Genomic DNA, 23,963 nt, shown 5'->3' with positions numbered 1-23,963 from the left:
CTTGAAAGAATCAGCTTTATCCCAGCTCCTTCCTATTTTTTCAGGGGAAAATCAGGGTTTTGCTCAGGTTTCTTGAATACAGAACTGTTTCTAACACTTGCATATTGATGCCTGCAGCATTGCAAATTTAATAGATGCACCTCATTTGCATAAATCATTTAAGAGCACAGCTCCATGGGGGAACAGAGAAAAATTAGCCTCAATATTTGATCCAAATCCTAATGAGGCCAATGGAGAGACTCATCATGGCCCTCCCACACGGCTCCTGCCTCAGCTGGGAAGCCCAGTGGCTGCTGTGGCTGGGTTGGGGTGGCAAAGGTGCAGTTTTTATTCTCACCTTTGACCTCTGGGTAACCTTTACCTGAGCTGTTTCCTTATGGCTCCAATTCCTCTGTCTGATAAAGGAGAGAACTGTTATAGACATTATTGGAAAATTATTTAGGACTGGTTCCCAGATTTGTTAATTTATCCTGAAACTGGGGTCTTCAAAATTGATGTTAACCCTTGCTGGCTACAGTCAGGTGCTGATATAACCCCAGACTATTTCAGGTAGAGTTATTTCAGCTGTCTCATTCCAAATTAACTTTGATGCCTGCAGGGCACAGTAATTTTCCATAGAAACTTGCTCCCAATTCCATGGAGAAGTCTTTGTGAAGGCACTTGTTCTGCTGATGGCAACGTGTTCAACCTACAAGACAAACACAGATCTTCTGGATTTGATCTCTGAGGTCTTTTCTGACCTTAGAAATTCTGGTTAGGTTTTCAACTAGCTCCTGTCCTTGCCCAGCCTGGTAGATTTGTCATGCTCGGGAACTGTTTGCTGGTTTGGGGTTCCTGTGGACAGCCAGGAAGGAATCTGGGAAGTGTCTCTGTGGGAAGAGCCCCCATGAGGCTAAAACCTTGATCCCAGTCTAAAACCTTGATCCCAAGTCTAAAGCCTTGGTTCCAGTCTAAAACCTTGATCCCAAGTCTAAAACACTGATCCCAAGTCTAAAGCCTTGATCCCAATCTAAAACCTGCAGGCAACAACCTGAATGCCCTGATGTGACTTAACTGCCAGGCTTGGAGTAGACAGTTGGATGGAAGGTGATTAATTATTATAAATATTGGAGCATAATAATAATTATATAAATATTGGAGTAAAAAATTATCAAGGGAGTTTTTGATTTTTTTTCTTTTGAGTGAGTGCTTTTCTGTGTTGTCTCCTGCTGAGAGCTCACTCAAGGAAAAATTAATGTTCTTAATTCAATGAATGAAACCATGAATAGATAAATGTTGCTGCTAAATTTAGTATCTGTATTATATTCCAGAAGTAGGGAGAAAATTTGCTCCAGTGGCTTTGGACTAGATCCTCACACCTGAGGAGAAAATCTTGTGCCTCAGAAACCATCCCCTTGGGCCAGGCTGAAGGTCACTGTCAGAGAAGAGTCCAGAGCTGTGACTAACACTGCTTCAGTGGTTTTTGGTTAAATCCAAAAGCATTTCTGAGGTGCTCTGTCCAAGTAACAAAGGATTTTCCAGCACAGAAGGAGCACAGAGAGACTTCAGGAAGATCTTTCTCCGTTCCCATGCCACTGCTGTGAGTGATGTGTCCGTTTGTGCCAGGCTTCACCTCAGCCAGCTTTCCCCACCTCCTCCTGAGGTCAAGAAAAGTATTTCCATTTATTTCTCTGACTGCTGGATGAAGCCCTCACTGTGCTGACACAACCTTTAAGCTATGTATAAGAGAGAAGTGTAGTTTCATGAAAACAATTTGCTGGAGTTAAAAGTAACTGGATGGATCCAGTTTGATGCTGCTTCATTGTTGATTAGAACCTAAACCACCCCCCCAAAAAAATCTCATTTATAGATCCATTCACAGAACACAGTATTTATCTAGAGTAGAGACACTCAGCTGACTGGTTTTAGAGTACAGAAGAAAATAAACCTTACCAGGCTCTTTCCCCAGGCACCCAGTATTCCACTTTCACCATTACAGTAAAAATCCCATTTCTTCCCTCTGCCAAAAATTGTTTTGGCCATGAGAAAGGCTGAGAACAGAAAAGGAGCAGTACCAGGAAACACTGCATGGATCTAAAATTATTCCTATTCTGGACCACTACCTGGAAAAGGAACTATTGCTCTCCCCTGTATTCTGGACCACTACCTGGAAAAGGAACTATTGCTCTCCCCTGAGTGGAGATAAGGAGCTGGACCCACAAATCTGCCTGAAGTTTAAGCCTCCAAATATGCCCCAGACATCTTAATAAATATAAAAATATTGCTGCTGACACTAGGCTCACCTAATTTTCCTGTTTTTCTCACAAACTGAACAATTCAGGCTAGGAATGCCTTTCCATCCTGTTTTCCCTCTTGGGACTGTTTTTACAGGGAATGTGTTTCTGGAATGGTTGAGCAGGTTCCAGTGGCAAGGTCGCTTTTCCTTCTTTAATCTTGCAATCTGTTTCTTTGAGGCATTCCAGCCCTGCTGCAGAAGAGGGATGAGAGCCCTGAAGGGTGATTGATGCCATGGGATGTTGTTTCTGCTGTTTCCATCCCCCCCTTTTTTATGGGGTATTACCCACTGAAGTTGCATTTCAAAAGCGCTTTTAGAAAAAAAGTCCAAATCTTCAAAAGTTGGGCAATGCCAATGGGACCTGGGCAACTCTAAAGAGAAGGATAAGGGGAAAAATACTCTCACATGTGCCTGCTCATGCTGCCCCGAGGTGAAATCCCAACAAACAAGTTACAAACCAGACCATTTCATTTACATGGCTTGTCTGCCTTGAGGAGAGACTCACAGAAAAGAGTCATTACAGGGGACTGGAATGAGTCACTGCACTGCCTGCAAGGCTGAAGGGAGCTGGGATCACTGAGCCTGTGAAATATTTGCTGCTAAAAGTAGATAATAGGAATATAAATATCTAAGCATCAATTTAAATATAAACATAAATATGAAATAAGCATAAATATAGATATATGTCTTATAAATAAAACATAGAAATAGAAATATCCTATAAATTCAAAGCTGTACCAGGAGGAGAATATCCACGGTCAGCTCATCAATCCTACATGGAGTAATACATGAATTTTAATGCCCATTTCTGAAAAATTTGGGGAGAACAGAAAGCAAATCATAATCCATGGAGAGCAGGGGTTGCCCTGGGGTCAGGTTTCTTCCTCATGACTGGTTTTGGTGGCACTTCAGACACCCTAAAGCCAGCTCAGGGATGCTGTTCATGCCATCCTGCTGCCCAGGCAATGCCCTTATAACCTGTAAGGTCTGACAGAGCAAAGAGACCCAGAAAAAATTTGGAATAAACACTAAGGAGACAGCTATTGCAGTGGGTGAAATAGGTTTGGGATCATTCTCTGGTATTGAGGCCTGCTAGAATGGCCCACTGATATTTTATTAAACTCTGACTTTCCAAAATATGATGTTCCAGCCAAAATGTTCATCAGGAATGACCCACACCACCTTCCCCCATGAGACACTCCCAGAAATTCTTTGGGAATGTGCCATTTATCCTCAGCACAAGGCACACCAAGGAGTATTGTAGCAATATCACCACAGGATTGGTCAATTTGAGTGTCTGGAAATGTTCCCTGGCACTTTGTGGACATAATTAAAATTGTTATCAGGACTGCCTACGTGGTTAAATCCCACCTGCAAACCTGGTGTTATGGTAGCAGGGTCACAGGGCAATGCACCAATGTCAGTGTGGTTTTTCATGGTGCCACAGAATGGTTTGGGTTGCAAAAAACTTTAAAGATCATCTCATTCCACTGCTTCCATGAGCAGGGACAACTTCCACTATCCCAGGGTGCTCCAAACCCTGTCCAACCTGGCTTTGAACACTTCCAGGGATCCAGGGACAGCCACAGCTTCTCTGGCCAGGGCCTGCCCACCCTCATAGGGAAGAATTTCTTCCAAATATCTCATCTAAACCTGACCTCCTCAAATCAAAACCATTTCCCCTTGGAAATGTGACACAAAATTTCAGAAAACTATCCTTGGACAAAAAGAGAGTCTTTACCACAATAGCAGAAGATGTTTCGGAGGAGGAGCAGTAGCACCTGCGTGAAAACCCTTGATTCCCTGTTTATTTCTGCTTTACCAATACTCATGTTTAATGCAGGGATGCAGCAGAGCTTCCAGAAATCACCATGGGCTCTTTGAGAGAGGGCAGGAATTCAGCTCCTCCTTTTCCACAGATGGAGACAGGCTGGTGCAGAGACGTGGAAAAAGGGCATCAGACCCACATCCAAACCTGCTCCTCCTGCTGTGTCTCCATCATGGCAAAGCCCAGAGAAAAGGAGGGATTCAGAGAATTAGGGAGTGGTTTCTGTTGGGAGGCACCTTAGGGATCATTAGGAACAATTTCTTGAGGTATCATTTGTCGCAATAGGACCCGTGAAAGCACAACACGAGCCACTGCTATTTGCAAGGAAAAGAAGAAGAACGTTTATTCTCTGACTCCAACTTTTATACTTTCCCAAAGGTCACAGTGGATTGGAGAGTGAATACACCACCTCTCCAAAGACATTGGACAAACTACCAGTACATCAAGTCTCTCCACCCCCATGAAGGAATGCAAAACAATATGTTGTTTATAGAAATTGTGTGAGAAATTTTTCTAACAGAATGTAAACTCAGAAGGCTTTAGAAAATCTTAATAATTAGGGAGACAATCATTCACAGGAAAGAAAAAGAAAGCTTTTTCTTCATGCTGTGGAAATGGGGAATGGAAGGACAATGACTTAATATGCTTTGATCTCTTTTTCAAGTGCCTCCAACAGCTGCCAGGCCCTCCTCCCTCCTCCTTTTGGGCTCCCTGCCAGTGCACTGCACCTCCTGAGCAAGGAGAGAGCAGCTCCTCTGCATATTAATGCATATTAATGTCCTACAGCTCCTACAGGGGCCAGGCTGGGTGAGGACACACCTCTCACAGCGTGTTTTTAATTTCTGGGATGCAGAAAGGGCAACGTGCTGTGCAACGCTCTGGGACATTATCATTATCGCCCCTAATAATGAAGGGATGGGACTATTTTTGGGCTAAGAATGATTTATTGCTCAGTTAAACATCAGCCTCAGAGGCTGTGAGATTTTAGAGGAGCAAGCAGTCAACCATAGCACAAAATAGTCAAAATTTCTTTGTTACAAGACAATAGAACCTTCTAACCCAATAGACAGTTGCTACAAGGTGTATTTTGCTTTTCTAACCTATCACCTTTACTTCTTCTGCACTGCAGATACTTTTGTCCAATAGGCTTCTGTCTCACGTGCACAAATATATTTCTGTTATAACTTCTAAACTATTAGCTTACTCTATACAACCACACCTCTATATTATAAACCCTTCACCTTCTTATGAATACAGTTTTTTACTTACTTAAAGCATATTCTTACTAACAACTACAGAAATAGAAATTTATGCTTTTTCTGTTTAATAGTTTATGATTTTTATGAGTATTGTATTTTTAGATCAATTCAAGCTTCTCCCAAGGCTGCAAATCAAACCCTCCTGTGTTTTTGGAAGTTTCTATTTTTCTGATTCCCACAGGACACCCCCTTGGTTCACCCCCCCTGCACAAAGGCTCCTGCACAGCCTGCAGGAAAGTGCAAAGCTGCAGCACGCACCAGAGGATGTGTTTGCTGCTTCTATGATTATAAAGAGATTCGCTGCAAAAATGCAACCCAGGAAATAAAACCGTGATTTCAACTTGAACAGATTCATGGCAAAGTTGAAAATTTGGCCTGAGAATTTTGTCTGAGCTGGTTTCACAGACGCTGAGCTGTGTTTTTTGCAGCCACAAAATGAACCTGTGGAAAAATGCCTCGATGTAGTCGTGCATTGGAGAAGAGACAGAGAGCAGCACACAGCTCTTGTCACACGTGCAGCAGGATAAATGGAACAAGCAAAGGTCTGATCTGTTACTGCTCCCATCTGGAGGGTAAACCTGACATTTCTATCTGCCAATAGCAATTTATTGTGGAGCAGAGCTGTGGGGAAATTTTCCTCACGCTAAATCAACGAGCAGAAGAAATGAACCTTGTGTTACAACCAAATAAGAAGCTTAATCACAGCCTACATGTCTGGCTGCATAAATAATTCAAATACATACAGCTGCAATTTCAATATATTCAACCCAAACCTCCCAAACAGCCCTGTGAAAAACAAAAATTAATATTCCATTAGTAAAGAAATGGAATAAATTGAAGTTTGGGTTTGTTCTCATTTTGTCTTTGGGGAAGAAAGAACATTTTACAACCCACAAGGAAAATAACTGTATTAATGATCATCTGGGGGTTACTCCCTCCCAGTTAATCTTTTTGCTGGAGCCACAGTCAAATTCTCTCTGTTGAACCCACAGTACCCCAAAAAGTTATTCCTGTCACTGAGCCAAAGTCATGAGTTTTAGGTGTATTACTAGAAGTAGAAAATGTTTTCTCTACTTTTTTTTTAAAAGCTCTGAATTTTTATTTTCCTTACAAATGGGAACATTCACTAAGTGCTAATGTTCTTTACAACAGTAGCGTCCTTTTGGTGACAAGTGTTTTTTAATACTGTAATATTCAAGGTTTCCATACACATCGCTCAAAAAGTTCTTAGTATAAGAATTTGATTTCAAGATTAACATAGGGCAGAAGCAAAGTCCAATTATTTCTATGAGGAGAGAGTACTGGATATCCTGTGAGGTGTGCAGGTGTTTATTTCAAACAAAACTATAATTGTTGTAACTTTCCTCCCCTGGCTTTGAAGGGAAATGGGTTTGTGGAATATCTTCTTCATCACAACTTTTTTACTGGTGTTATTTCCCCTGGTACACATCTTTCTTCACAAGAACTTGTTGGCAATTTCTGTATTCACTAATGTGACAGGAGCCAGAGCAGCTGTGTCCCAGAAGGCCAAGGACAGCTGTGGATTCTGGTGATCCATCCATTCCTTGGATGTCCAGTGTTGGAACCCTGGCTGCTGAGAATTTCAGACTTTCTGTGCTGCCAGGCACTGACCCCCAGGAGAACACTGCATTGACCTGAGGCCGTGGAGAAGCTTCCAAAATGGAATGGCAGAACTGGGATTGTGTGTGTGGAATTTGAATAGAAATGTGTGATATCACAGGCTGGGACACTCAGAGTTGAAGAGTTTAGAATACAGGAATAGATATAAAGCAAGATGAGGGTTTTGGGGTGGAGGCTGCTCCTTCTTCTTCTCCTTCTTCTCCATGGGCTTGGGTGGTTTTGTGTAATTGGATAAAAAAGTCCCCATTGTGGGGCACAAGTGCTTGGTTATTGGGTTAAAAGTAAAAATAATTTAGGTGTAAATTCTTAATTGGAGAGTTTAGCCTTAAAAGGCTCTGCAGGGATAGATATGAGGCCATTTTGTAGCTTGTTACTGAAATGCTGTAGAACTCACGGCTGGTAGGGCTGTGATATAGATAAGAAATGATAAACATCTCAGTCTGAACATGAAATACCATCTCAAGCACTTTCAATCTGGACTCTGACAGAGGCAGAAAAGAAGACAAAGAACTGGCAGTCCAGGTTCTCCTTGGCAGCACCCCTGTAATCATCACCTTAGACCTCTGCAGAAGAGTTCACATCCATCAGGAGTCCCTAAATCCCTCCTTTATGGCTTCCATGCAATGCAGTCAGCAAGAGGAGGACTTTGTGTGGGGCGCATTTTGCCCTTTTTAAAGAGAAAAATTGGGAATTCCAGTGTCTTCTCTGCCGTTTAGTTTCCAAAGTCCTAAATCAGACAACCTGGGGTTATTTAAATATATTTAAATGGAGTATAAATTTATCTGCTGCACCTGCACAGATGAATTTCCCCCTAAACTGAATTAACTGCATTGACAAGAACTCCCTAGAAATGAGTTCCAATGAGTGGATCTGGCATTAATAAGCTGCTTAATAGACACCTAAAACCAGGTGAGAGGATTTTCTCCCAGAAAGTCAATACTAAATAAACAAATATGTAAAATTAAAATAATATTTCTCTTTGTGTTTACAAAGCTGACAATAGTTTTTTGCACCCTGTCCCACCCAACAGAGGAAACCAGAGTTGCTTTATTTGCAATGAAATGTTTTTCAGCTTCTCTCTGTAGAGAAACGTTGTTTTTCTGGAGAGAAACATTGGGTGGAAGGTTTGCCCACATTCTAGGGCTGAATTCCCCCTGTGGGATCTATTCCTGATGTGAGGAATTTGTGCTCACCCTGCTAAGATTGGGTGAGGAAAGCAAACCTGTCCAACAGAAGTGCTCACACCTCGAGAAGGTCAGAACAGCTTTAAATCGGGGTTCAGCATTAACAAGAATTCAGAATAAAGGAAGTTTTTATTGTCCTCCTCACCTAGCTGTGCCGTGTTAGTTTTAATTTGGTAATTTTTTTACTTCCTAAAATGTAAAACTTTGGTAGTGAGTCAGATGACAACAGTGAGGACTCTCATTTCCCTTCACTGCTGAAGTGCTTCAAACCTGTGTGTCAGCCTGCACCCTGCCAGCCCTTGGCTCCTCCAGGACTTGTTCACCTCCTGACAAGAAATGTGTCCAACTGTGTGTGTGGTACCCCATCTCAAAAGCTCCCTGGAAATTTCTCTCTTGCTGGAGCAATTTCTGCTTTAAACTTTGCCTTAATGACACCTAAAATGTTTTTTCCTTGTGAACAGACCATAGCACTTGATGTTGAATCTGAAGAATTTCACTCTTGTTCAATGCTTAGGCGGCTTCCAGAGCTGGCATATTTCTATGGATGTCAGCAGCTCTCCAAAGAACTTTGCATTAATTTACATTTTGCACTGTAATTAGACTGGATTTGAATGATGAGAGTTGCTGAATTCTATACATCATTTTTTGATGTTAGAAAAGGTGCTCATTGACTCTTGCTGCTCCTGAGCTCCGCAGAACAGCCCTTGTGTTTCTAACCTGCCATGAGAATGATGTGTATTTTAACTACAGAAAAAGAAATAATCGTGTACATAGAAAAAATGAACTGATGCAGTTGGATATTAAATGCCAGAATGGTTTGTGTTGGAAGGGGCCTTAAAAAACACCTTATTCCACCCCACTGTCTTGGGCAGGGACCTTCCACTAGAGCAGGTTGTCCAAAGCCAAGACTCAGTCATGATCTGAATTGTTGCTCTCACTTTATTTAGTTGCCCTAAGATGAGTCAGTGGGAGGGAGGCAGTGCCATCATCCTTTTTGCAAGGTCTTTTGACTTTCCTTTCCTTTCCTTTCCTTTCCTTTCCTTTCCTTTCCTTTCCTTTCCTTTCTTCCTTTCCTTTCCTTTCCTTTTCCTTTCCTTTCCTTTCCTTTCCTTTCCTTTCCTTTCCTTCCTTCCCTTCCCTTCCCTTCCCTTCCTTCCCTTCCCTTCCCTTCCCTTCCCTTCCCTTCCCTTCCCTTCCCTTCCTTCCCTTCCCTTCCCTTCCCTTCCCTTCCCTTCCCTTCCCTTCCCTTCCCTTCCCTTCCCTTCCCTTCCCTTCCCTTCCCTTCCCTTCCCTTCCCTTCCCTTCCCTTCCCTTCCCTTCCCTTCCCTTCCCTTTCCTTTCCTTCCCTTTCCTTTCCTTTCCTTTCCTTTCCTTTCCTTTCCTTTCCTTTCCTTTCCTTTCCTTTCCTTTCCTTTCCTTTCCTTTCCTTTCCTTTCCTTTCCTTTCCTTTCCTTTCCTTTCCTTTCCTTTCCTTTCCTTTCCTTTCCTTTCCTTTCCTTTCCTTTCCTTTCCTTTCCTTTCCTTTCCTTTCCTTTCCTTTCCTTTCCTTTCCTTTCCTCCCCAGAAGTCAAACAAATGCAATCACTTTTTCACACAAGACCTAAACACTGATCCAGCTGATGAATTCCAAATCTTTCCTTGGAGATGGGGGAGCTGTTGAGAGCCCAGAATTGAGTTGCACTCTATAATTTCAATTCCAAGCTTTATCCTTGCCCAGTTCTGGCCAAAATTACAGTAATTGTCTCAGAAACTGAGGTTTCCTGGCCAGTAATGGAAGCAGGGAAGGATAAAACCATCCAGGCTTCTCCAGGTCAGGTAATTTCCAACAAGATCCTTGGAAATGTGACTGTCACAAACTGGGAAAGGGCTCCTACCCAGCCAAGAGGGACCTTGTCCCATCACAGACCATCATGTTTGGAATTATCTCAAAAGCCAGAGAATTCTTGGAGCCCCCTGTTTAGACTCCTGCCTGTGAACTAAAGAGCTGAGGAGAACTGGAATTTAGTGGCCAACTAGATCATACTTGGTGGGATGGAATGAAAACCTGCATGCATTCCAACCCAAAAATCACATTACACACATAAATCTCTTAAATATAATAAATTCCTTCCTCACTGCCAACTAAGATCATATTTCTACGAGATTCACATATTTTTTTAGCTGGGAGCTGATAGGACATAATGAAATATTATGGATTTTAATGGCTTTATGCCAAAGAGCTCAGAATTAAGTGGCTGATAAGGAACAGCCATTGAATTAGGTATCCCAGAGCAATAAATCTGTAAGAGCTGGGGGAGGCAGATTCTTGGCAGCAGTGCCCACCTCAGTCTTGGGGTCCTGCTGCTGGTATTTTATTTAATTCGTAAAATAAGTTTCACAAGTGGATTCGGGTAAAAAAATGACAACTGGGTGCACTTTTCAGGAGAGAAAGACAAATCCGTGGGTGTTGGTTCAACCCTACGTTATTTCACATTGAGTATTGGCATCCCTGTGCTTTAAAAGCCACTTCCTTGCTTTGGAGCTGATATTTAGTGACAGAACTTCTGTTTGTCACCCAGGACACCTAATTATCAATGAAGTTCTGAGTTGAATGAATTGTCCCACCCCTGGAAATGCTCATGGCCAGGTTGGATGGGGCTTGGAGCAACTTGGTCTGTGGAAAGTACCTGTCGGAATCTGAGGTATTGATGATTCCCAGATTATAGAAAGTCTCTGTCTGTCAGCCCCCTGCCAAAGCAGAAGCCATAATTGGTCTGAGCTGGTTTCCAGGTTGTTTATTCTATTTATCTCTCACATGTTCTGCTGCCCTGCCCAGCTCTGTCCTGCAGGGCAGCGTGTGGGGCTCTGCCCTCAGTGGGATGTGACAAACATTAAATACCAGAAACTCCCTGGGCTGCATTTACAAGAACGTGCCAATATCTGTCACCTACGTTGGACAGTGTGTCCCCAGCCTGAACCAACAGAAAAATGCCAACACCACAGTGAGACATGGAGGGCATGAAGAAGGAGAAAAAGGACAAGACACACCCAATTTCTTCTATCTTGTCCCTCTTGAACCCCTAATTTAGAAACTTAAAATTTTACTTTTGCACCCGTGCCACACTTAATTATTACTGATATCAAACACTCAGAGCTGGTAATTCATCCTGTAAGATTGAAAACTCTTTTCCATGGCCAGAGATCACAGCCAGTGTCTCTGGGGCTCTGTCCAGGGGGTTCCTGACCCCTGCCAGGGTCCCAGACCTGCCAGGGCAGCCAGAGGGAAGCCCTGGATTCCCACAGGTACCCAGCCCATTGCAGGGAGTGAAACAAAATGAGCTTTTCCATCCCAAACCATTCTGTGATTTTATGATTCCTCTTAATGTATGGACAACAAAATGTGCTTTGTCCTGTCTTCCCCATCAAGCACATCAAATCACAGGCTTACAAGTCAAATGTTTTCCTTTCTTTTACCTCCCTCTCAGTCATTGTACAATAATTGTGTAGATTTGCTCTGCAAACCGAGGGCAGGGATGATTGATATTGGCTGGTTTCAGCATTCCAAGTTACTTCCTGTACCCTTAGGCTGTGTGTGGGAAGGATTCAAGGTGTTGATCTAGACTGGGAGGAGTGGAGATGTTTCCAAGGGGAGAGGTTTAATCAGTATTGATGGACTCTAGGAGAGGTTTAGATCCATAAAAGGGGATCTATTGCCATGGTCAGGAAACTTTTGCCTCTCTGGTCTTTGGATGCAAGGCCAGATTAATTCTGAGCTTTCTAGACCAGTGGCTGACAGGAGCTGGTGGAGTCCCCACCCCAGGAGGTGTCAAGGGAAGGGCTGGAGGTGGCATTCAGTGCTCTGGGCTGGTGACAAGGTGGGCATGGGCTGGACTCTGGCCTTGGAGGGCTTTCCCAGCCTCAGTGATCCTGTGATTCTGTGACCTGGGAAATGGCTATTTTAAGATGACATTGCCACTCACCTGCCTTTGTTCTTATGATACAGCAAAGGAGTAAATGCATACAGGGTTATGTGGGAGACATGTTTCTCTCTCTCAGGATTTTTCCTTGGAAGTTGTGAGACACAGTGAGAAAGCTCAGAGAAAGAAGAAAATTCTTATCTCTATTAGCTGCTCCTGTTGTTTGGCACACGTGGAATGTGTTATGGAGATTGTATATTGAAGAGTGATTTGTTAATTAGACACTGGTGATGGTTGTTTGGGGTGATTGGCCAGTTTGGGTCAAAGCTGTGTTGTGACTGGAGACAGTCACAGGTTTTTTCTTGAGTATCTTTTGAGTATGATCTAGTTCTAGTATAGTACAGTATTAATGTAATATAATTTAGCTTAATAAAAGCAATTTATTCAGCTTTCTGCAACACGGAGTCCGAGCGTGTTATTCCCTGTGCAGGGAGGTCTCACTGCTTCAATTGGGTTCTACAGGAGGAATTATTTCCCTGTGAGCCCTGTCAGTGTCAGAAGAGGTTTTTAGGCTTTCAGAAAGTGCAGTGTCACAGCTGTGTCACCATGCCTAGGCTCTTTGTGCCACATGTCCTTGGGATCCTCAGACAGCCCAGCATCTCTCTGAGCTGAGAGCCAAATCCCCTCTGTGGATTGTACTGAGTCACAGTCCAGTTTGTATCTCCAGTTTATGTCACAGTCAGTGTGTGTGAGGGTGTAGGTACAACCTGCATGTGGAATGAACATGATTTAGCCACTAGGATTGATCCACTACACGGGAAATTGCTTTAATGTCATGGAGATCACCAAAGTCCTCATCCTGGTATTTTGCCATGGAAACCGTGGGGGATCAAAGGAAGAGGATGTCATTTGCCATCTTTAAACATGATTCTTTCTAATAGAAAAAGATGCTATTGCAGTCATGAAAGCTGAGCTTACACAGAGAAGCTGTAGAAGCCAAGCTCAAAACCTTCCAGAGGCTGTGATTGCACATTCCATCAAACTCAGAATAATAGTGTGTGCCCAAGAAAAGCCACACTTTGCTCTTTCCCAGCCAGGAAGGACACAGAGGACACACAGCTGGGACCAAAGAGGGTTGGGCTGATTTTTTTTTTTTTCCAGACTTCTCAGGTGACCTTCATCAAACCCACTTACATTAATGTCTGAGCATTGATCTCAGTTCCTCATGTGGAAGCTGTTTTTTGGCAGGATGGGATTATCCTCACCTCTACAGACACAGAATAAATGTAACTGGCTGGTTTTGCCTTTCCCCAGCCCTCACAAGCTGTTTTCCTGATTTCTGGCTTTACCCACAGGGAGATCCAGTGGAAGTCAGTACAAACAGCTTCACTTCTCAGAACACCCAGAGCATCAGACACCTTGATTTTAAATGAAAATGGTTAATCCATGCAGAAAGAGGGACAAATACAGTCAAGGCTTGTCATTTCAAGTTGTAGGTTTGGCCTTTATCAGCAGTGTCAGCTCTGGGTGTAAATCAGTTTAAGAAGGGGGTGAGTGGCCAGACTGGCCCTATGGACATGGAAAAGCTCACTGACCTCTTGTTGAAATCTATTTTCAAATAATGTGTCTTTGATATGAACAATTATGGTTCCCTTGTGGTTGCCTGCTGGGCTTTTCTCCAGCACAGAGGAAGGCTTGTGCTTTGTTCTGAGCAATAAAGATGCTTGCTGGAGGATATTCCAGCAACAATCAACACATCTGTATTTGTGTGGGGGGTTGTACGTTCCTGTGGATGTAGGAATCATCTCACACCTGTGGATTGTGACAAAACGACCGCAGAGTATTTGTGATTTCATGGTTGTCACCTCCACACATCAGTCCTGCCTCCAAAGGACCATCCATGCACCCAGCTCGTGCAGTGGTGGAGGTTTTGGGGTCAGTTATGTTGGATTTGGTACTGGTTCTTCTGCTGGCACAGATGTTCCCAGAGAAGGTCTACACAGAACTCCCATCTACTTGAAGATGTCCCTGCTCGCTGCAAGGACTAAATGGCCTTTCAAGGTCCCTTCCAACGCTAATATTTCTATGATTTTCTGATTTTAAAAGTGATTTGGTCTAGCTGGTTAACCTTTCAAAGTATGAGGTCATTATGCTTAACTTGAGCAGGAACCTCCAGGTCACAACTTCCTTCTTAGTTCTCCTTCTCTGTGTCTTCTCCAGGACTGTGAGGAATAAATGAAAATATCAGGTGGAGCACCTCAGACACAATATCTTCACGATGGTTTTATTGCTTGTTTCCAGCAGTGTCAACCACAGAGAAGAACCCCCTCTGAAGCAAGGAGGTGAACCAAATACAAAGGAAAAAAAAATAAATTGCCATTTCATTGCATATGTACAGAGTCAGACCAAAAATAAATAACATCAGGCAAAAGGCCATGGAACAAGGCAGAGATTTCACCTGTGCTGAGCAAGCAGGCCTTTTCTTGCTGGCATGGAGGGTACATCACACGCACCTGGTACAGAGAAGCCCACAGAGATCCTCTGCTCGCAGCCAGTGCCCATCACCCTCTGCTGCCAAAGCCTATTTACAGGAGGGCAGAGCACAGGTGTTTGCAGCTTGAGAAGGGTCAGATGGCACCAGCTGCTGACCCACAGCTTGAGGTGTTTGAAACAGGCTCTGAAAAATGCACTTTTGAGTTCAAAACGGCCTTTTTGAACTCCACTTATCATCGTCATCCTCTGAGTATCAAAAATGCGGTGTTTGTTTTTTTTTTTCCTTCTTAAATGTGCTCTTCAGATTTCCTCTATGTACAAATGTACAATATCCACAAAACTTGGGTATAAAACACTGGTGCTCTGCTGCTGTCAGTGTGTGTGTCCTCGGGGTCTGGCCCTCAGAACACAAGTGGGAATTATTTTCCTTACAGACCTGTAGCCTCCAGTCCCAAAGGTTTGCTTTCTCCCCTGTGATTTCACAGTATTTTAGAAATAACCAGAATTTCAAACCCAGGGCTCTTCAGCACAGGATCATACAAGTTAGGATGTTCAGGAAGAGGTGGAAAAGATGAACTGTGCTCCAAAAAACCTTCTGATTAAAAACCCTAGTTTACATCTGCACGGGTCTCCAGGGACAAAAACAAGGTCAGCCACTGTAATTATACCTCAGCAGACTGAAATGCAAATATTGGGTTTAGAGAGGGAATGAAAAGCTGACTGAATGAAAGGAAATTGATTGCAATCCACATTTTGGGACATCTAACTCCACCTGCCAGTCTGGGACTTGAATATTTTCCTTATTACAGCAGTTTAGTGCCTGAACGGTGCCAGCAGAGTCCTTCTGGATGGATGTGGGTGTGTGTGACCCCCTGCTCTTCAGGGTTCATCTCCAGTGAAGCAGCTTTTTGGTGCTGGCCCCATCAGCACCAGGGTGGGAAAAGTGCAAATTTGCATGGTGAGGCAGGGAATTTAGGATTGCAATCCCTGTCCCGGGAGTTTGGCACATTCATGGCTGCAGAGATGCCATGGGGGGAAGCCCAAGGCTGGGAGGGAACTTGGGCTGTGCCAAAAATCCAGCCTGAAAGCAGGAGGAATGTTTTACTCTGGGCTTTCCTGTTACACTGCATTCACCTGCCAGAGAAGGGACATTGCTTCTGGTCCACCTGTGTTCCCACAGGCCACTTATCAAACCACGATGGATCTGTGTGGTCAGAATAAAATAAGCTTCATGGAGACACACATTGGCACTTCTCAGTTTGAGAGATTCCCTTTTAGTCTGAAGTTATTTCGTATTTCCTTTCCCTGTGTTTAAACCCTGGGGTGAAGCTGGAAAGAATGGAGACAAAAAAAATCCCACCAAACCCCTTTAATCCCTGCCATGGAGCCAAGTGGTGTTCATTCACTCCTGAGCTTTCTTTGGAACTTCATTTTGCTTTTGAAAAACTACCATCAATCTTTCATTAATCACCAGGTGCATTTCTCTCTGAAAGCATTTCCATCAGATTGGAGCAGAGATTTGGGTTTAATCCCTCTGCCCTGTGGCACAGACATGACCTTCATTGCTTTTGAGATGAATGGGACCCAGTGGGATATAGAGAAAGAAGGAAATCTGATGATTAGTTCATGTATAAAATATCTTTTCTCCAGCAACACCTTCCTGAAGAAAAACATAACTTTTTTTCCTAACAAAAAACCCGCAAACAAACAAAAAATAAAGCAAAATGCTCAGGACTTCCATCTTCTAGCTTTCTCCCCTTTTCATTCCACAACTGCAGTAATGCTGCTGCTCCTGCATACATAAATCTGATTTTAAAAACTTGTTTGGTTTTCATGCCCCTAAAATTCTGCAACAGAATTTCTTTTCTAAACCCTAAACATGGTCATATTCTCATTTCTTGCTGTTTGTGAGAAGGTCACAAAGTAACACAGGTCCAATCTGAACAGAAATATCCACAGTCTAATGTTAGCATTGAACCTGTTACCTCTAGACTTTGACAATAATTTATTGTTTATATTTTAATTGTTTTGTACTTAAGAATAAATTTAATAATTCAATCACTGAAGTATAGAACAGGAGAAGCTCACTCTATCCCTGATGTAAAAAGTGAGTAAGCAGCTCCAGAATGAAGAAAAAGGGATTATTTTGAAGGCAAATCCCAGTTTAATGCTGGTGTAATTCAGGAGCTGATTGGTGCAAGCAGGATCAGAATTTGGCTTTATTTCTGTAAAGAGTTTTGGAGCCCAGATTCATGATCCTCAAACATGTGCCTTTTAACAGAGGCAGAAGGAGCTTTAACACCTTTTGAGAGGCACACCTCAGATCTTATTATGCAGCAAATGGATGCAGCTGCCCTGCTGGGGTCAGGCTGGAGCTGGGGGAGCAGCAAAGGTGCTCAGCTCTGTCCTGTGCTCTGTGTGGGGCCAGGACAGCTCCCTCCACGTTGTCATCTCCAGTGAAGTCCTTGAATTCCATTTTATTGATGAGTTGGATGAAAAACAGAGTAGACCAGGCCAAGTTATGAAGCCAAATTCCTGCACTGAGCCAGTCAAACAGGGCCCAATCCCAGTGTCACCATTCGCTTGATTGCTCACATCCCCAGAGTGGGGGGCTCTGATTTCACCCCAGCTCCTCTGTTTTCCTGGAGCACAGGGCCAGGGCAGCTGGGCTGGCAGCTCTGCATCACTGACATTGCCATGCCTGTCCCAGCAGGTCCGTTCAGCACGTTCATTTAATCCCTCAAACACCCTTGAGAGCAGAAAGGCTGCATGGCTGGATGTTCAGTAATGAAATAATTGTGAGTAGGGTGCCTGGGGGCACAGTTCTGCCCTGCTGATGTACTCCACACGTTTTGAAGGAGCTCCTCAGCTCAGGAAACATCCCATCTTCAGGGCCTGGTGGGGAGTGTGACAGGCTGCAGAGATGTGGGTCTCAGATTCAGTCAAAGAAAGAAACTGAGAGTTTCTATCCAGGCAAAACCCTGGGAAAGAGCGGGGGAAAGAATGTAAATAATTCTTTATCTCTCTTGTTTTTCACATTGTTTATAGTTAAGTTCTATCACTGTGCATCAAGCACTCTGCAGCAATGCTGTGGGTTGTTTTCACTTCAGGACCACTGGAGTTGGTCCTCACAGAACTCTGTATAAAAGAGCAGGGTATTTTGAATAAATCGGAGTTTTACTCTCAGCAGCTTTCTGATCAGAGTCTTCTCATTCCCGTCCTGCTTCAACAGCGACACAGAGGAGCCTGTGGTGAGGGTGAATAACCAGCTGGGGTTTTTCCCTGTCACATCTCCAAAAGGCAAACCTCTCCTGGCTGTCTTTGGCATATGGCTGGTGCTGGCACAGGTTAGCACAGGGCTGGAACACAATTACAGCTGCAAACACACCAATTTCCTCCTGCAAATGGAGAGGAAAAGGGAGCACAGGGAGAGGAAAGGGAAGGTGAAGAGCAGAGGGAAAATGCTCAGTGTGTCCCTGAGCTGGTGGCTCACAAGGCTGCCTGGAACAGATGGGAAGGGATTCCCTCACATCCCACAAAGGAGGCTGCTGGCAGTGGTGCCGCACTTCTGCTCTACAGCTCCGTGCTCCAGCTCCTCTGCTGCTTGGCTGGGACATGAAATTCCCGTTCACACCTCAGTGGATGCATTCCCAAGATTGGGCAGTGCTCCTCTGCAGCCCGTTGGTTTTGTTGGGTATAAATATTTACCATGACAGATGAACGGGGGAATGGCTTTGCAGCCTGATGAATCCAATCTTTCCCAGACTGACATTGCTTCAGAACTCTGAACCAGTGGAACAGCTTGGAAGCTGAGACAGAATTTCCTCTTGCTTCTTCTGGGTTTCCTTGAAGTCAGTCATTCACCTGGAAAAATGCAGGTCAAATCCTTGCTTTGAACCAGGCGCAGCAGAAGAACTGGTGGTACTGGTGGGATTTCTCCAGTATTTCCTGGGTGAGTTCTAATCCAGGTCTGAAGATGCTCATCAGAGCAACACAAGCACCAAACACAATCACAGAATATCCTGAGTTAGAAGGGACCCACAGGGATCATCAAGTCCAACTCCTGGTCCTGCACGAGACTACCCCAAAAATCACACCAAGTGCCTGAGTGCATCATCCAAACTCTTCTTGAGCTCTGACCAGGATCACTTCAAAGGTTCTTGCCTCTGAGAACCTTGTGGGTTTCAATGAGATATTGTTTCAGGGGTGTCAAGGCATAAGGGCTTCACTGCAAAAAAAGTGGGGAAATTTTGAGCATCCTCTTGTTTTCTTTGCCTTTTGGGAATCAGGGAGCTGCATTTTGATGATTTTATGGTACATCAGAGTTGGATTCTCTCTGTTGATGTGGGCTCAGTGTAAAGTAGCCATAACAAAGCTGGCTCACACCTGGCCAGCCTGGGATTCCCAGCACTGTAATTCCAGGAATTTTCACATCTTCCTATCATTTTAGGACCTACAGACTGGGTAGGTATGTGACAGGATCTGAGCTGGCTCCCTGCAAACTCAGGACTGCAAGTTTGCCCTTGGTGGATCACAGTCCCACACCTGGAGAAATATTTTGGGAGCATCTAGCCCAGCTGGTAACAGGCTCTGGGAGAGGTTGTGGCATTGAACACTGCCCTGTCAGGACTCAGAAAGGATCTGCAAGTCTCCTCCTGGGCTCAGAATTGTTGGTATCCTTTGCTAAAGGCCAGCAACCCCCAACCCCACCAAGCTGCAGGTGCTTCCCTCCAATGGGCTGCATTTCATTGTGGAGAAATAAAACTGGTGAGTTGAGATCTCTGAGCTCTAAAAGAGAGCTCACCTCCCTCTCCAGGTGCCTGTGGTGGTGACCCAGAAATAATTTCATGAGGACATGTTTTAGTAGGATGGCAGCAGCCCAATTACTGAGGGTGCTCATGAGCTGGGCAGGGATTTCCCACCCTCAGCATAAAACTTTTTCAACCCCAATTGATGCAGCTGAGTGGGACACAAACATCAGCATCTATATCCCTGTATTTTCTGTCTTCTGACTGAGTTTGGGACTGTGGGATTGTGAGCAGGACTGAGCTTTAATATTTTTCGTTTGCCTCTCCACCACGAAAACAAGAATTAAAAAAACCCTACTCCCTTGGTTTTAATGGGATCCACATGCATTTTTCAAATAGGAATTGCCCCTGTATGGAAATTACCAGACCTTCAGAAAAGAGGTAAAATGCACACACACATCTTAAATATCTAACAATGCCTTCACAGAGGATGAAAGCTCCCCAGAGAAGCTGAAGAAGAAATCCATTTAATAGCTCCTTCACTCCTTCTTCCTTCCTGGAGTGCCAGTTGTGTGCTGAGTCAACCTAGTTCTGATGAAAGCAATTTTATCTGCTGCTGTGACGCTAAATTTTGTCATCTGGAGAGTGGCTCCTTATGGTAGCTCTGATTCAATTAAGGATTACAGGGCCCTGTATTTCCCTTTCCAGTGTGTGCTAAGCAAGTGCAAATGAATTACAGCCCAATTATTTTCTCCTGATCCCTAATGATCCTGGGTGCATCCATGCACCAAGATCTGTGAGAACTTAAAGAGAATGAAAAAACCACAGGCCATGCTCTGCTTTTGGTATCTGGCCTTGTTTTTTTATGCATGAAAATCGAGTTTCTTGTTCATGGAACACAAGCAAGCAAAACACCATGTCACCAACACAGTGCAGAGAAGGGCTGGTCCTTCTCAGTGATCTGCTCTTCCACAGGGCACCCAAGGGTGCCTGGAAATCTTCTGCTCCCAAGGATGGGGGGAAATAGCAGAACACACTCCAAGGGGCTCTCCTGGTGCTGCAGCTTCATCTCCACCTGTGTAAAATGTGGGGGTCATGTGCTGGCCACTCCCTTCCTGCTCATGTTCCTCCTGTCCCTCTCCCTGTGTCCCAAACACCATCTTTGGTGCTGCATGATCTCCTCTTATCCACAGGAATTTTGGCACATTTGTATGTTTGGCTTTTTTTTTTTTTTCCCTGCTTCCTGCCTCTGTTTCTCCTTTACTGGCTCATTTAAAAAAAAAAAAAAAAAGAAAAAGAAAAAGTGCAATTTATCTGTTTCAGAGATGCCAATTCTGGTAAAGCCACTGAGGACTGAAGGTCTCCCTCCCTTACCCCCAGTACTTCATTATTTATGACACACCAGCATGTCCCAGGTTGTCCTCAAGCAACTTGAACAATTCCTCAGAGTTATCAACCCCTGAGGGCTTAAAACTGAAGAGTGAAAGGCCTGAAAAGAGGGAGAGTAAAAGTGTTTCTCTGCCTCTTGGCTTGTCTGATCTCATCCTGGATGCCAGCGGCGTTTCCAGTTGTGTGTCCTCTGTTGGCTCATGTGGAGCAGGTCATTTCACAGGGATTTGTTGTGGGATCACTGGTTCCCAGGGATCCTCGTGCCTCAGTTTTGGATGCTCAGTGCCTGGGGAGCCCCTCACACCAGGGAGAACTCGGCCTGGAAGCTGGAGCAGCGGCGCGTCTTTGGCGAGCACTTGGTCAGCATGGAGATCTGGGTGCTGAAGTTGGTGCCGTTGCTGCCCAGGGAAGGGTGGTGGTACTTCATGTCCGAGCCCAGGAACCGCTCCAGGTGCCACCTCCGCCACTTCCTCTTGAGCTCCGCTTGCACCTGGGCATGGGAAAGACCACAGGGCATCACTTGATGTTGTTCACAGAATTCCCAGAACGACCAGGTGGGAAGAGATCTTCAAGATCATCGAGTCCAACCCAGCCCCAACACCTCAACTCAACCCTGGCACCCAGTGCCACATCCAGGCTTTGTTAAACACACCCAGGGATGGGGACTCCACCTCCTCCCTGGGCAGCCATTCCAGAACTTTATCACCTTTCTGTGAAAAACTTTTTCCTGATATCCAACCTGAGTTTCCCTTGGTGCAGCTCGAGGCTGTGTGCTCTGGTTCTGTCAGTTCCTGGAGAAAGAGCCCAGCCCCAGCTGAGCACAGCCACCTTTCAGGAGCTGTGGGGAGTGCTGAGGTCAGCCCTGAGTCTCCTTTTCTCCAGGCTGAGCACCCCCAGCTCCCTCAGGGGTTCCTCACAGGGTTTGTGTTCCCAGCCCCTCTCCAGCCTCGTTGTCCCCTCTGGATGCATCCCAAGGTCCTTCCCAAGCTGAGGGGCCGGAGCTGGGCACAGCCCTCGAGGTGTGCCCTCACCCGTGCCCAGCACAGGGGCAGAATGAGCTCCCTGCTCCTTCTGGCCACACCATTCCTGATCCAGGCCAGGAGCCACTGGCCTTTGGCCACCAGGGCACACTGCTGGCTCATGTCCAGCCTGCTGTCCCCGTTTGTGCCTGGGCACTGCCCAGCCACACCATCCCCAGCCTGTTCTGACCTGGTTATGTGAGCAGCCTTGGGTAACCCACCTGCCCTGGGGCCAAGAATTTTATAAAGGCCACTAAACATGGCTTGGCCAGAACTTTAAATCACATAAAGAGAACACTCCAGTCAGTAAATTACTGGAGCAGAAATCCCTGAGCTTAATCAGAAAGGAAATTCTTATTGATACAGTTAAGGTGCCAGACTACTTAACTTCAATGACAACACTTGGCGAGTGTAATTAAGATGCTTTCCTTTTCACTGCCCTGTTTTTGTTCTAATAGAAATGATTTAACTACAGCTGGTTTGTAAAGCTGTCAATACAGCTGTTCTTCTTTTGACAGAAACTGCATGCTGCTGCTCAGAGTGTTTACAGAAATAACCTGGTTTATGCCATCCCAATTCAAATCAGGAACAAACCTGGCCACTGTCCTTGTCCCCTCCTGCAGCCCTCCAGGGCAAATTTTTAGGTAACAGCATGAATCAGATGAAACAACTGTGTCTGAAGTGCTCTGGGATAAACAAACACAGGAACTGCACAATGCCAGGATGAGAATGCCAGGAGTAAAATGTGGGAAATTCAAGATTATTCCTGCAAGGCAGAAACACATTCACCTGCACTGCTGTGTGCAGTCACACCAATGCCTGTGCTGGTTTTGGCTCTGGGTGTGATCCTGAGGAGGATTCCTGGGGGCACTAAGCATGAACAGGGCTTGGATGGGATTTATCCTGCCCTGCTGAAGGTGGTGCTTTGGGATCAGGGATTGTGCAAGTTCACACGGGAGTTCTGCTGATGCTGTCTCATGAGGAGAGGATGGGCTCAGCAGCAATGCTACAGTGCAAGCACAAGCCCTGATGTGTTTATTGATTGTTTCTATTAATTGTGCTGAAAACTGTCAGGCAAATGGTTGAATTGTTTTCCTGGAGAGAGGGAGATGTGATTTGGATGCTTCTCCTCAATATTGTAAGGATCAGGAATGGGACACTTCTCAATCTGCTCTCTACGTGCATTCATTTTGTCCTAGCTGCAAACATTAACCGAAAAGCCCTGATGGTCTGGTCTTACCTCTCCATTGAGAAAGCAGTACAGAACAGCCACCACAAATCCCTGGGGGAAGGAGAAAACAAGATTTTAGCACTACAGACAAGGAGAGACTGTAGATCCATTCAGCTCCCAAAGGAGAAATCACACAACCATAGAAGAGTTCAGGCTGGAAAAGTCCTCTAAGGTCATCAAGCACAGCAATTCCCCCAGCACAGCCAAGTCCACCACTGACCCATGTCCCCAAGTGCCACATCTGCACAATTTTTGAACACTGCCAGATGTGCAGTGATGGTGATGTAGTCAGGCAGTCAGATTCACTGCTGAATCAAACTTGCTGCTCAAAGCCCCATCCACCCTGGCCTTGGACACGTCAAAAATACAAAAACTGAAACAGAGGTGCTTCTTTTTCTCCCTTAAGTATGAAAAAACACAGAGACACCAATGTACAGAGGAACATTATCATATCCTAAAATGAGGGAAGAGAATCTCCTTCTGGGAGGCAAAATAAAAATTTATCTTTCATCCTGGCCATGCTGGAGTGAGTAGATTTTCCACAATGGTAGAAGAGTAATATGGGGCATGTCCAGGAAAAAAGCATGACCAGCTCATTGCATTTCTCCCTGGTGACAGACCTAGTGACAGACCTGGTGACACAAATGGTGGCTTACCTGGAATGACCCAACCACCAGCTCAAAGACCAGCTTCACTTCTGCTTTGAAATTGTCGGGGAAGAAAGCAAACATGATGTAGTGAATGCCAAAGAGAGGGATCAGCAGCAGGGTGGACTTGGCCAGCCTCCTGTTGGAAAGACAAACATGAGCCACGAGGGGAGAGGGATGAGGGTAAGAAACTGAGGAATCCTGCAGCTGAGCCTTGAAATAAACCCTGAAAATTTATTATTTTTCCTTGTCCCACAGACTGCAGATGGCTGGTGATTTCAGACCTGGTGGCACCACAAAATGTTTATGACATTTTTATTCCCAGTAGCTCCACTGGAGGTATTTCTTTCTCC

The 23,963-nt window shown here is 44.7% G+C and overlaps 1 protein-coding gene across 3 annotated transcripts in view; it reads right to left on the bottom strand.

Annotated features, from left to right (window-relative positions):
• Positions 1–14,351: 14,351 nt before the first annotated feature.
• The window catches only part of LOC110474508 (vasoactive intestinal polypeptide receptor), a 120,124-nt gene continuing 110,512 nt past the window's right edge, over positions 14,352–23,963 (bottom strand). For all 3 annotated transcript variants that reach the window (XM_077789712.1, XM_077789720.1, XM_077789727.1), the window contains exons 11-13: positions 23,620–23,749; positions 22,973–23,014; positions 14,352–21,203 (exon numbers count right to left, since the gene is read on the bottom strand). In XM_077789712.1, coding sequence (XP_077645838.1) covers positions 21,012–21,203; positions 22,973–23,014; positions 23,620–23,749 — 364 coding nt within the window. In that variant the 3' untranslated portion in view covers positions 14,352–21,011. The remainder of the gene's footprint in view (positions 21,204–22,972; positions 23,015–23,619; positions 23,750–23,963) is intronic.

The sequence above is a fragment of the Lonchura striata genome, chromosome 1 (genome assembly GCF_046129695.1).
Source record: "Lonchura striata isolate bLonStr1 chromosome 1, bLonStr1.mat, whole genome shotgun sequence".
NCBI lineage: Eukaryota > Metazoa > Chordata > Aves > Passeriformes > Estrildidae > Lonchura > Lonchura striata.
This window is presented reverse-complemented; position numbering and strand designations above follow the sequence as displayed.